This window comes from Oncorhynchus gorbuscha, linkage group LG26 (genome assembly GCF_021184085.1).
Source record: "Oncorhynchus gorbuscha isolate QuinsamMale2020 ecotype Even-year linkage group LG26, OgorEven_v1.0, whole genome shotgun sequence".
In the NCBI taxonomy this organism is placed as follows: domain Eukaryota; kingdom Metazoa; phylum Chordata; class Actinopteri; order Salmoniformes; family Salmonidae; genus Oncorhynchus; species Oncorhynchus gorbuscha.
In genome coordinates, this window is record NC_060198.1 from 39341615 (window position 1) to 39355559 (window position 13945).

A 13945-nucleotide genomic window follows, 5' to 3' on the forward strand; every position below is an offset into this window, starting at 1 on the left:
ACGCTGCTATTTTTTTTCTGTGTGTATCAAGAATGGTCCACCGCCCAAAGGACATCCAGCCAACTTGACACAACTGTGTCAAGCATTGGAGTCAAGAAGCATTGGAGCCAAGAAGCATTGGAGTCAAGATGGGCCAGCATCCCTGTGAAATGCTTTCGACACCTTGTAGAGTCCATGCCCCGTCAAATTGAGGCTGTTCTTAGGGCAAAAGGGGTATTCAAGGGGCCTCTCAAATAATGGAAATGCTTGTCCTCAACGATGGTAGGCAGGCGAGATCAGGTGGGAACATTCTAGCCAATGAGAGGGCAAATACGCGTGTGAAGAATTTTCCTATGATTGTGTGCTTGAGTTTCTATAGATTTTTTTCATCTTAAATTTAAACCAGATACACTTGAGGGTATACTGGTATATCAGTCTGGGTAATAAAAGAAGATGTGTTATGTAATTCACTACCGATGCTGTGTGTTGGTGCCCTGACATTTCTTCATACCAGAATGACTGAGACAAGGCTTTTTCATGGTGGCCTATGTGGTTTCATTTGTAGATTCTCTTGTGTTGATGTTTCTCTTTTATCAGTAATCAGATCAGGTCATGTTTTTCTTCCTCTAAACCAGATTAAGTAAATGTAGGGGGGGTGGTCATCAATCCAGAGAGAAACTCCAGGGAGGGGTAATCCTTTGGCTCCCCTGTGAAACGAACACAAAGAATATGTTTCCGTTTTCTCAGACGACAGGTGTTTGTTTGAACGGGGAAACATGTCAATAATTGGATACTTTGATGATCTCAGACTATCTTTTTATCATTACATAATATTAGACGGTATGCTTTATATATTATAAATTGTCATACATTGGGGTAAAACGTTTCATAGGTTATGAGGCAATGTTTTTATGGAGGACTGGTAAAAATGTTAGGTCCTGACCATTCAGTATGTAGTATAAGAGGCAATCTTTTAGTCTATGAACATCTGTATTGCTGTTGGCATCCACTGGTGCTTTACTCTTGATCAGTTTCCAGACTGGACACTGCATTGCAGGGCTGACTCATATAGTTCAAAGTTATTAGTCTTCTACCTGCTGTTGCTCACCACCACCACCCCCACTCCATGCACCCCTCATACCCCTCACAGTCTGTGGGACTCATAGGTGCCCTCTGCACTCCGGCCCCGTATGGATATCTGCTGGGAGGGTTAGGTCTACAGTGAGCTGCACCCCAGACCCAGAGCTGACGTGTCCCCCTGAGGAGCTCTACACCAGGCTCCCCAGTCTCCAGATGGAATTTCCTGTGTCGAGGGGGGGGCTGCCTCATCCAACCCCAGCATAGCTCTCTTTCTCAGGGAAAGGACTGAAAGGAAACCTGGGAGAGCAGTAACCAGCACACTTTGGCGCTTGGTGTTGAACTAGTCACCACTATGTTGTTTCCTGCCCTCATTGTTATAGATAGGGAGGAAGGATGAGACATCGCAAACCCTGGTTTGCCTTTTGTCAGTGTTCACTTCCCATTACGTCAGTCTTCGTTTGCCATTCTATTTTGGTCAGTGTCGTGTCTGTATCTTAATGAAAAGGTTTGTTGAATCACGACTCAAACATTGTACTATTAAAAGGAAATGGAAAAATAAACAAACATATTTTGGACCCACCGTAACTCATTTCTCTTTTGTCTTCAGGGCCCAGAGTGAGACACTGAAGACCAGCACTGAGGCCATCACAGATCCAAACACTGACCCCAGTACTGTGTGTACCCTGGAACACCGATCAACCAGGACATAGTGAAGGAGAAGAAACAGAAGAGGGCTATTATACTGACCAAAGATGAGAAGAACATGGTATGGTGCAACACATAATACTCAAATATACACTACCCGTCAAAAGTTTTAGAACACCTACTCATTCAAGGGTTTTTCATTATTTTGACTATTTTCTACATAGTAGAATAACAGTGAAGACATCAAAACTATGAAATAACACTAATGGAATCATGTAGTAACCAAAAAGGTGTTAAACAAATCAAAATATATTTTATATTTGAGATTCTCCAAATATACGCCCTTTGCCTTGATGACAGCTTTGCACACTCTTGGCATTCTCTCAACCAGCTTCACCTGAGACGCTTTTCCAACAGTCTTGAAGAAGTTCCCACATATGCTGAGCACATATGCTGCTTTTCCTTTACTCTGCGGTCAAACTCATCCCAAACCATCTCAATTTGGTTGAGGTCGGGGGAATGTGGAGGCCAGGTGATCTGATGCAGCACTCCATCAATCTCCTTAGCCCTTACAGCGCCTGGAGGTATGTTGGGTCATTGTCCTGTTGAAAAACAAATGATGGTCCAACTAAGCCCAAACCAGATGGGATGGCGTATCGCTGCAGAATGCTGTGGTAGCCATGCTGGTTAAGTGTGCCTTGAATTCTAAATAAATCACTGACACTATCACCAGCAAAGCACCCCCACACCATAACACCTCCTCCTCCATGCTTTAGGGTGGGAGATACACATGCAGAGATCATCCGTTCACCCACACCGCGTCTCACAAAGACACGGCGGCTGGAACCAAAAATCTGTAATTTGGACTCCAGACCAAAGGGCAAATTTCCACCGGTCTAATATCCATTGCTTGTGTTTCTTGGCCCAAGCAAGTCTCTTTAAGGTTGAGATGTGTCTATTACTTGAACTCTGTGAAGCATTTATTTAGGCTGCAATTTCTGAGGCTGGTAACTCACATGAACTTGTCCTCTGCAGCTCTGGGTCTTCCAATCCTGTGGTGGTCCTCATGAGAGCCAGTTTCATCATAGCGCTTGATGGTTTTTGCAACTGCACATGAAGAAACTTTCAAAGTTCTTGAAATGTTCCATGTTGACTGATCTGCATGTCTTATAGTAATGATGGACTGTCATTTCTCATTGCTTATTTGAGCTGTTCTTGCCATAATATGGACTTGGTCTTTTACCAAATAGGGCCATCTTCTGTATACCACCCCTACCTTGTCACAACACAACTGATTGGCTCAAACACATTAAGAAGGAAAGAAATTCCACAAGTTAACTTTTAAGAAGGCACGCCTGTTAATTGAAATACATTCCAGGTGACTAACTGACTAGGTATCCCCCTTTCCCTTTTAGCGTATAAAGATGGTTGAGAGAATGCCAAGAGTGTGCAAAGCTGTCATCAAGGCAAAGGGTGGATACTTTGAAGAATATCAAATATCAAATATATTTTGATTTGTTTAACACTTTTTTGGTTACTACATGATTCCATTAGTGTTATTTCGTAGTTTTGATGTCTTCACTGTTATTCTACAATGTAGAAAATAGTTTAAAAAATAAAGGAAAACCCTTGAATGAGTTGGTGTTCTAAAACTTTTGACCAGAAGTGTACATCAGGGGCCTTATACGTAGTGCGTAGTAGCAATGTGAGGACTCTCAAATGCACCTTGTGAGAACCTAGCCTGAAAGTGTTATGCAACAGGGCACTGTGAGAATGGTTGTGTTTCATCCCATAAGGCCGCCTTAGAGAAAACCTGCCAGGCCTTTAGGTCCGACCAGACGGAGTATGAGCGGTTTCTGGATCACATGACTCTCTGGCTCCAGGAGCACCAGGAACAGGCAGTGGAGCTGTTCAGCCTGTGTGATACAGACAGCCCTGGTACCATCGGCCCCGAGGACTTTGAGCAGGGTAATCCATCCCTCTTCTGGTCTGTTACACCCTCATTCCCAGCCAAATGACCCAATATCTGCTGGAAATTCTATCTCAACGCTTTCATCTGGGGCTCATGGCTGCAATTAAGGTATGTCAAAGGATTACCTCATAATGAGTCCAAATACTCTTTTCAATGCTAGTAGTTCACTCTAGCATGTTTCAGTGAGTTCCATTTGGAAATGTTGTGATGATTCTTTCCACCGTAGACCCCTTGAAAAGTAAGGTCAACTGTAACTGGCTGTTCTCAGCTCCTTTAAATGTAACATAAAGAAAACCACTGTGGCAAGCGATTACAAACCGTTTTATGAGACTCCTGAGTCAGTCCTATTTGAATGCCACTGACTGTGTGGGCTTTTATTGAAGATATATAAGTGCTTATGGTCAGTGTTCTGATTCAGACTGCTTAGAATGCAAGCACTTGTTCATTTCCTGGAGAGCTTGTAAGTGGCCCTCTCACCCCCCACAGATAACAGCTCGTCCTGGGAAACAAAAACAGAACAATGTTCCTTTTGTCCTTCAGGCCCCAGACATTGAGTTTACTGTAAGTTTCTTCAGAAGAAAACATTAATCCTTCTGAAAATTGGAGCCAAGGAGAACCAAGGAGCACAGTCAGGCTTATATCCAACATTCAGGCCTCTTTTATTTATTTATTTACATTTTATTGAACCTTTATTTAACTCTTGGCTAATGCCTCTGTGGATAGAGCCATTCAATGGCTGATTCACTGGAGAGATAGCATCATCATTGATATAAGAATCACTAGGGGATTAGCACTTTATAATTGACATATAAAAGCCACAATTTCTGTAGATTGTCTCTGGTATAAAAGCAAAAGGTTCAAATTGTAAATCCCTTACTTCCTTAGGTATGACAGATTTGGGGATTCCATGTCTGCAATTTCAGCTGGATCTGCTGCCTCAGCTACTGAGGAGAGGCAACGATGGGGAGATTGATTACAGGGACATGAGCAAACAACTACAGACAGTAATGTAAAGCAAAATCAGCATTTTATACTATTCAAATCAAATCAAATTGTATTTGTCACATGCGCCGAATACAACAGGGGTAGACATTACAGTGAAATGCGTACTTACAAGCCCTAACCAACAATGCAGTTAAATAAAAGTAACAAATAATTAAAGAGCAGCAGTAAAATAACAATAGCGAGGCTATGTACAGGGATGCCGGTACAGAGTGTGGGGGCACCGTTTAGTCGGTGTAATTGAGGTAATATGTACATGTAGGTAGAGTTATTAATGTGACTATACATAGATACGTAATAACAGAGAGTAGCAGCAGTGTAAAGGGGGGGGGGCAATGCAAATAGTCTGGGTAGCCATTTGATTAGATGTTCAGGAGTCTTATGGCTTGGAGGTAGAAGCTGTTTAGAAGCCTCTTGGACCTAGACTTGGCAGTTCAGTACAGCTTGCCATGCGGTAGCAGAGAGAACAGTGTATAACTAGGGTGGCTGGAGTATTTGACAATTTTTAGGGCCTTCCTCTGACATCGCCTGGTATGGAGGTCCTGGATGGCAGGAAGTTTGGCCCCAGTGATGTAGTGGGCCGTACACACTACCCTCTGTAGTGCCTTGCGGTTGGAGTCCGAGCAGTTGCCATACCAGGCAGTGATGCGACCCGTCAGGAAGTCCAGGATCCAGTTGCAGAGGGAGGTGTTCAGTCCCAGGGTCCTTAGCTTAGTGTTAAGCTTCGAGGGAACTATGGTGTTGAACTCTGAGCTGTAGTCAATGCATAGCATTCTCACATAGGTGTTCCTTTTGTACAGGTGGGAAAGGGCAGTGTGGAGTGCAATAGAGATTGCATCGTCTATGGATTTGTTAGGGCGGTATGCAAATTGGAGTGGGGTCTGAAGTGTCTGGTATAATGGTGTTGATGTGAGCCATGACCAGCCTTTCAAAGCACTTCATGGCTACAGATGTGAGTGCTACGGGTCGGTAGTCATTTAGGCAGGTTACCTTAGTGTTCTTTGGCACAGCGACTATGGTGGTCTGGTTAACACATGTTGGTATTACAGACTCAGACAGGGAGAGGTTGAACATGTCAGTGAAGACACTTGCCAGTTGGTCAGCTCATGCTCGGTGTAAACGTCCTGGTAATCAGTCTGGCCCTGCGGCCTTGTGAATGTTGCCCTGCTTAAAGGTCTTACTCACATTGGCTGCGGAGAGTGTGATCCGGTATAGCTGATGCTCTCATGCGTGTTTCAGTGCTGGCAAACAAGTCCTGTAGCTTAGCATCTGCTTCATCTGACCACCTTTTTATTGACCGAGTCACTGGTGCATCCTGCTTTATTTTTTGCTTGTAAGCAGGAATCAGGAGGATAGAATTATGGTCAGATTTGCCAAATGGAGGGCGAGGGAGTGCTTTGTACACGTGTGGGGAGTACAGGTGGTCTAGAGTTTTTCCCCCCCTTTTCCCCCCTGCACATTTAACATGCTGGTGGAAATTTGGTAAAACAGATTTAAGTTTCCCTGCATTAAAGTCTCCGGCCACTAGGAGTGCCGCCTCTGGATGAGCATTTTCTTGTTTGCTTATGGCAGTATACAGCTCATTGTGTGTGGTCTTCATGCCGGTATCGGTCTGTGGTGGTATGTAGACAGCTATGAAAAATACAAATGAAAACTCTCTCCGTAGATAGTGTGGTCTACAGCCTATCATGAGATACTCTACCTCAGGCAAACAAAACCTCGAGACTTCCTTAGATATCGTGCACCAGCTGTTGTTTACAAATATACATAGACCACCACCCCTTATCTTACCAGAGGCTGCTGTTCTATTCTGTTCCCTGCTGTTCTAATGCTGTTCCCTGCTGTTTGGAGATCACTAGAGAGAAGCTACAGCCCAGTCCTAACTGTCAGCTGGGATTGTGGAGCCCACCACCTCCTGAGACAAACAGGCAAGACATTCACATACACTACATACTGCACAAACAAGCACTCAGACATACAGTATCTATACACACAGAAATAATCTTGCTACAATACATCACCCAGACAGGTCCACTTAAAATTAACTCCCTTTGAAAATGCACGTCAGCCATTTATGTTTACGCGGAGGTTCGAAGTCGCCTGTGTAAAATGAGGCAAAGCTAAAGGCCAACAATTTGTTGTTTCACAAATTGAAATTTAATGAATTGTTTCACAAATGCTTGTGGTTCAATTGGAACAAACAAGCAGCACTGATGAACAGTAAATATGTAGGATCTGCCCACAAATTGCTGCTATACCAAAACAGCCAGTCTGTGAGGTTAACCATGACAACCAACCCTCTCAGGACAAAGCTATTTCTGACCTTGTAACTCTGTGATCGGCGCTAAATCACTTTGGGACACATCTCATAAAGACCTTGTATTGCACAGTAAGGAGTATAAAATAGCATAGCTGATCATAAAAGACAGTATATTTATCATCCACCTACTCTATTTCCAAACATGTTCCAGGTTCATTCTTCTGAGTATCAGACTTATACCATTCGACTACGGAGGAGCCCATCCAGGGAGCTTTGAGGTGGTGCTCCCCAGGAGCACCAGGGTGTCCAGCCTGTTCAGGGTGATCGAGGAGCGGGTTGGGATCCAGACCACCAGCCTGCAGGTGTTTAGAACCAGAGTTCCCTCCCAGGAGTCCTTCCTACCGCCAGACAGCTCTCTGGGGGAGTGTGGCTTCACTGGAGGCCCTGAGGACTCACCCAGACAGGCAACACTGTTCTATGACTACAGGCTGGAGTTCATTGACTGCCCCATCCTCAACTGTGACCACTACTTTGGTTCTAAATGACCTCAGATTGGGGAGGACTACCTTGGTTCTAAGCGACCTCAGATTGGGGAGGACTACTTTGGTTCTAAGCGACCTCAGATTGGGGAGGACTACCTTGGTTCTAAGCGACCTCAGATTGGGGAGGACTACTTTGGTTCTAAGCGACCTCAGATTGGGGAGGACTACCTTGGTTCTAAGCGACCTCAGATTGGGGAGGACTACTTTGCATCAAGGCTGTCTTGGTGACCTGTATAACTTATAGTATCAGCTGTGTAACTTACTATATCAGCACTTTTTTGATGTACAGATTTCTCTTTGTGTGACTAGCACTATGAAGCAATTACAGTTGATAATTGGCTGCGTTTAGTTAATTATTAAATCTGATAGTTAAAAGTACATTCATGTCAGCGTTATACCAGGGGAGAAAATGGATGACTTGGGCAGAACACTCCTCACAATCAGCAGCCTCTGACATCGTTTTGTGTTTACCTGCAAGCATGAAGTATGCAAAGTGTGAGATTGCCTTTTTAATGCCAAAACAACCATTTTCCTCAGGGCCTCAGGGCACAGTGGAGAACCCTGGGTTGTGTCAAATTGAGTGGTGTAGTGGAAAGTGCTGCTCTAGTGGAAACCAAAGGGCACTATAAATGGAGGCTCTTGTGGTGGCCCCTGTGTGAGACACACCCTTGGTTCCCTGCTACCTCCCCCCGTTTAAAAGCACTTGGTCAACAGCTGGAGTCCTTATTCCCCCCAAAGTGTGCCGTTGCTTTATTTGGCCTTGTTATGTCCCACGTCGTAGAGTTCAACCATCTGGGGATGCAGGTTGTACTGTCTGTGAGGCAACAACCTCTATGGGTAGAAGGCAATGTAGGGATTGGGGAATAACTCAGGAATTTTGGAGCTCTCATTCTGTTTTAAAATCTAAATAACATTTATTTAATATGTTCAAAAATAATGGACAATATAAGTATAAAAAATGGAATACTCTTATTTGTCATCAATAAAATTGAAGACTTAACACTGTTAAGAGAGATAGTTGACTTAAAACTGTCAGAGTAATTTGTTTATAAACATTTCATAAACAGTCATAAGTTATAGTGTCACTGTCACCACATGGGAAAAGTCTGATGTTTAGCAGTGAGCTTGTGATACCTCCAGAAATCTATATTAGATTATCACTGAGATCCACTGAAATGCCTTATAGATAACCATAGAGTCCATGACACCCCTTCGTTATACTGTAGTGCTTCAGAAAGTATTTCACTAATAGCACTTCAGTAAATATCCAAAGTATACAGCCACTACGACATAAGGATGAGTCATTGTTTTTACTCAAAAACATTATAATTTACAGTTCTATAAAAATGTTATATTTGCATAAATTCTTATGGGTTTTGGCATTTGAAAAACGGAGCAATCTTCAGACAGAATGCTGTGCACTAGCCATTTGTAGTCAGTAGATAGTGTCCTTGAAGACACTGAAATAACTCAACCCTGCTCGCAACAACGGCCTTAACCCGCTGTTCTCTTCTACTCTCCCAAACCCAGTGTTTTCTGGGTACGAAGGACAGCTCACCATGCAGATTTAAAGACTTCTGCAAAGCTGTCTGGACCATCATGTTGATACACATGTCGTGTTTGCGTTTGAATTTACATTCATTCAAAAGGGGTGCTTCAGAGAAGACCTGAGCAATAGTGGATTCAGTCTAGTGGTTTCATCCTCATTTCAGTGTCCTCCTGTTCATTCTATGTACAGTAAAGCTTCATTACAAATACTCAGTGAGAAGTGATTATTCACCAAAACAAAATAAACAGTCAAGTGTCTTTTATCCTTTGGTTGAGGAACACGTCTCGTAAAGTACTGACAGACAACTAAGGTCCTTAGTTGGATAAAGAGAGAAGATTAACCTCCCTTCCGAGGGTCAAAGGTCATGAGGGGAAGACTCCAATGAAACCTTCCTTCCACTCAGCACGTGATCACTGAGCTCTTCCCCGTTGATGTGGACTCATTTTTGGCCACCAGCAATCTGAGGGCATCTCCAGATGAACGAATGAGCTCTCGACCACTGTGACGGAGAGAACGAGAGAGAACGTCAGAGGGTGTGTTAAACAGAGGGAGGGAACGACACTACTCTGTTGTGTTTTATAACGCGTATTACCTAAATAATATCCAGTACTCTATTACAACTTCTTAATCAGCACAGGGTGGTAAAGACCCGTCTCCATCCTACACTACTTACATGTGGTATTCCATGCCCACCAGACTGATGCCGTTCACAGCCAGGATACGATCTCCCAACCTCAGCTTCTGGCACTGGGCGGCTGGGGACTCTGGTACCACTGACTTAATATAGATCCCAGTCATCTTCAGAGGTGTTTTCTATACAGGACACAAGAGGATGCAGGAAGCGTTGAGGTTGGGTCTGAAGACATGCTGTACCTGCACTATAGTATCATTACAGGAACATCTCCACGGTTTCATCTCTATCCTACAGGGGCACCACATGCTATAGGCACTACACCTGCAATATACATTTCACAGGAAGCTGAGGTTTCATCTGTACCTGCATCATTACAGGAACATCTCCACGGTTTCATCTCTATCCTACAGGGGGCACCACATGCTATAGAATCCTCCACAGCACTACACCTGCATGCATATACACGAGTAGAGGCTTTCACAGGAAGCGTTGAGGTTGGGCCTAAAGACATGCTGTACCTGCACTATAGTATCATTACAGGAACATCTCCGCTGTTTCATCTCTATCCTACAGGGGGCACCACATGCTATAGAATCCTCCACAGCACTACACCTACATGCATATACACGAGTAGAGGCTTTCAGGTTGGGCAGGAACTATAGTATCATTACAGGAACATTGTTTCATCTCTATCCTACAGGTTGGGCACTAAAGACATGCTGGAAGCGTTGAGGTTGGGCCTACATGCTGTACACTATAGTATCATTACAGGAACATCTCAGCTGTTTCATCTCTATCCTACAGGGGGCACCACATGCTATAGAATCCTCCACAGCACTACACCTACATGCATATACACGAGTAGAGGCTTTCACAGGAAGCGTTGAGGTTGGGCCTAAAGACATGCTGTACCTGCACTATAGTATCATTACAGGAACATCTCAGCTGTTTCATCTCTATCCTACAGGGGGCACCACATGCTATAGAATCCTCCACAGCACTACACCTACATGCATATACACGAGTAGAGGCTTTCACAGGAAGCGTTGAGGTTGGGCCTAAAGACATGCTGTACCTGCACTATAGTATCATTACAGGAACATCTCAGCTGTTTCATCTCTATCCTACAGGGGGCACCACATGCTATAGAATCCTCCACAGCACTACACCTATGCATATACACGAGTAGAGGCTTTCATCCTCCTGTACAGTATCATTACAGGAACATCTCCGCTGTTTCATCTCTATCCTGCATGCATATAGATGCATGCATATAGATGAGTAGAGGCTTTCACAGACCAGGCACGTTTCTGTTATGAATTAAATGATGAAAACAGCAATTTAGTAGAATTTGAAGTCAAAGGCAGACATTGGAATGAGGGTAATAATAACCATTGCAGCTGCCTATTGTGCCATAAAGGAGTCTACCGGTTCCAATAAATTAGCTTAGTGTTCTCAATGTGGTTCATGGCTGACTTCAAAAGGACGTCAACACATTCACCACATGTTGTACACCTGTTAGTAAACCCAAGCTTAAGCCCACACCCACATACCATAACCAATCACACACACGAAGTCCCATATAGCAAGAAGAGTTGTTGAGCCTCTCTGTAGTTGAGATCTACGTCACAGTTCAACTCATCATTCATTTAAAGCTAGATTTCCCTGCCTTTGATGCATGATGATGTAACACAGTTAATCATGGGAAATATGTAACCTTTAACTAATTCATTTGCGACTATGAGGTTTGAACAGCCACGCAAGGCCTTATATTAGGACGTCATAAATCACATGACCAAATAAGAGCCACACGCCCCTCGCATCGACAATGCTGTCACTTTGTACAACCAGGCACAGACAGAATGTTAGAGCTTTTCAAGTTTCATTGATTTCCCCATGCAGAGAGGTGACAAATAAGGGAGGTAGAGAAACAATAAGGAAGATGAGACTTGGGTGAACGAGATGAACAAAGGAGGAGGTGGAGGAATAAAGACAAGGACTTCACCCACCATTCCATCCACCAGTGCCAGGCCTAGACCATGAGGTCCTCTGTGTAGCTCCACAGTAAACACTTCATCCCCCTCTTTCTCCTCCTCTTCCTCCACATTCCCATTCCTTCTCTCAGAACATTCCCTTGGGCAGCTTCCTGCTGAGGAGACACACACAAGAACACCCCACATTAGACACAGTATCCAATCCCACCTTAACTCTGTTTAAAGTTATACTTTTCCTGTTATTGTGGTCCTTTTAATTAAATGATGAAGAAATCATATCACTGTGGAAATTTGAGACAGGGTTTACTGCAGGTGAAAACATGAAAGTAGTGTCTGGTCTGGTCTGGTCTGGTCTGGTCTGGTCTGGTCTGTCTGTCTGTCTGTCTGTCTGTCTGTCTGTCTGTCTGTCTGTCTGTCTGTCTGTCTGTCTGTCTGTCTGTCTGTCTGTCTGTCTGTCTGTCTGTCTGTCTGTCTGTCTGTCTGTCTGTCTGTCTGTCTGTCTGTCTGTCTGTCTGTCTGTCTGTCTCTGTCTGTCTGTCTGTCTGTCTGTCTGTCTGTCTGTCTGTCTGTCTGTCTGTCTGTCTGTCTGTCTGTCTGTCTGTCTGTCTGTCTGTCTGTCTGTCTGTCTGTCTGTCTGTCTGTCTGTCTGTCTGTCTGTCTGTCTGCTTGTTCATATGAAAGAGAAGTTCACAATACTGGGCTTGTTTTGACGTCCAGAGGCATTAGTGTTATAAGGATGATTATTTCGACCAATAGGAATATATATGGATCAAAGACTGGAGGTTCATCTGAGCTGCTCCAGAGGGACACCTCCTCAACATACATATAACTACCACTGATATTGAACACAGATGTTGCATTTGGACTCCATATAAAAATCATGTCAAGTCTGAGTGCTATAAAACTGTAGGGAGTCCACTAAATACATAGATGTTGTAATGAGAACCATACAGAACCCCACTGAGAACAAGCTCTAAAGCTTTGGTCCCTTGGGAAAGCTCTTCCTCAGGTTGGTTCGGTGCTCTGTGGTGTATTTATCCTGTCACAACAACCTGCCACCCGCAACAGTATCACCAGCATGCCCTACATTTTCACCTCGCCCCTGGTCTCCCACTGCTCTTCCCTGCTCTCCTTCGGCTCTCCCCTGGTCTCCCCTGCTCTCCCCCTGCTCTCCCCTGCTCTCCCCCTGCTCTCCCCTGCTCTCCCCCTGCTCTCCCCTGCTCTCCCCCTGCTCTCCCCTGCTCTCCCCCGGTCTCCCACTGCTCTTCCTTGGTCTCTCCTGCTCTCCCCCTGCTCTCCCCTGGTCTCCCCCTGCTCTTCCCTGCTCTCCTTCAGCTCTCCCCTAGTCTCCCACTGGTCTCCACTACTCTTCCCTGCTCTCCTTCGGCACTCCCCTAGTCTCCCCCTGCTCTCCCCCAGCCCGAGCCCATCTGCCCCCATGCAGGACCTGCTCTGGACAATGCCTGTCCCGATTAAGATTCCATGTACCAACCCAACTGTAAATTCCCATGACGGGTCAGCCACTGATCTTTTCTCTCCTGACATCACCACCTCTCTGTAATTCTTGGTACAGATTAAAGGATTAGCAATGCTACCAAAATAGCAGTAAGTTACCGTTCGCGCCCAAAACCACCGAGGTTGAGCAGAGAGCAGGAGCACTCTATGGGACTGGGAGGCCACAGTAATACATGGTGGGAAGCTATGGCTAATGTCATAACCAGGTAAATGACATGATTAGAGAATATTTCTGTGAAAGTGGGCAATGTTCAATAGTACATCCTTTTCATAACAATATCTTAGGTTTATGACAAACTATTAAACCATTAGAGCCCGTATAAAGACAAGGGCCATTGATCGTAATGAGTTCTGATTATGATCAACAAAATGGAAGCTTTAGTAAAACCCTATTTACACACAAACACACAGGGGCTCAGGAAGCTTTAAGCAGGCGGTAAGCACTTACACACAATCAAATGTTACACAGAGCGTTTGTCTCTGATTTAGAGTTGAGGGAATTATCTGGTGTTAATCAACAGGAAAGGCCATGGACTGCTATTAGATTGTACTGGACTAACATGCTTTTATTATCTAACCTGTTGTTTGGATATGACCTGGGACTGTGGTATCTGAAATCAGAAACATTCAGGATTCTCACAATGTTGTAGATAAAGTGGCATCAAACTTATAGACTCACTCTCTTTTGCTAGGTGTTTGACTCAACGATTGTATCCCTTGAGAAAAAGGTCAATGTACTGTATAGGACAGGCGCACTAGACTACTATTTGAGA

At 44.3% G+C, this 13945-nt stretch overlaps 1 protein-coding gene and 1 long non-coding RNA gene across 2 annotated transcripts in view; one reads left to right on the plus strand and one right to left on the minus strand.

Moving 5' to 3' along the window:
* Window positions 1-1665: 1665 nt before the first annotated feature.
* LOC124015226 lies at window positions 1666-5001 on the plus strand. The gene is made up of 3 exons (XR_006835121.1): window positions 1666-1825; window positions 3501-3784; window positions 4562-5001. It is a non-coding gene; the product is annotated as an uncharacterized LOC124015226 (long non-coding RNA).
* Window positions 5002-8806: 3805 nt separating this feature from the next.
* Window positions 8807-13945, minus strand: part of LOC124015622 (ras-associating and dilute domain-containing protein-like) — a 28679-nt gene continuing 23540 nt past the window's right edge. The window contains 3 exon segments of the mRNA XM_046330981.1: window positions 8807-9528; window positions 9703-9842; window positions 11673-11812. Coding sequence (XP_046186937.1) covers window positions 9429-9528; window positions 9703-9842; window positions 11673-11812 — 380 coding nt within the window. The 3' untranslated portion in view covers window positions 8807-9428.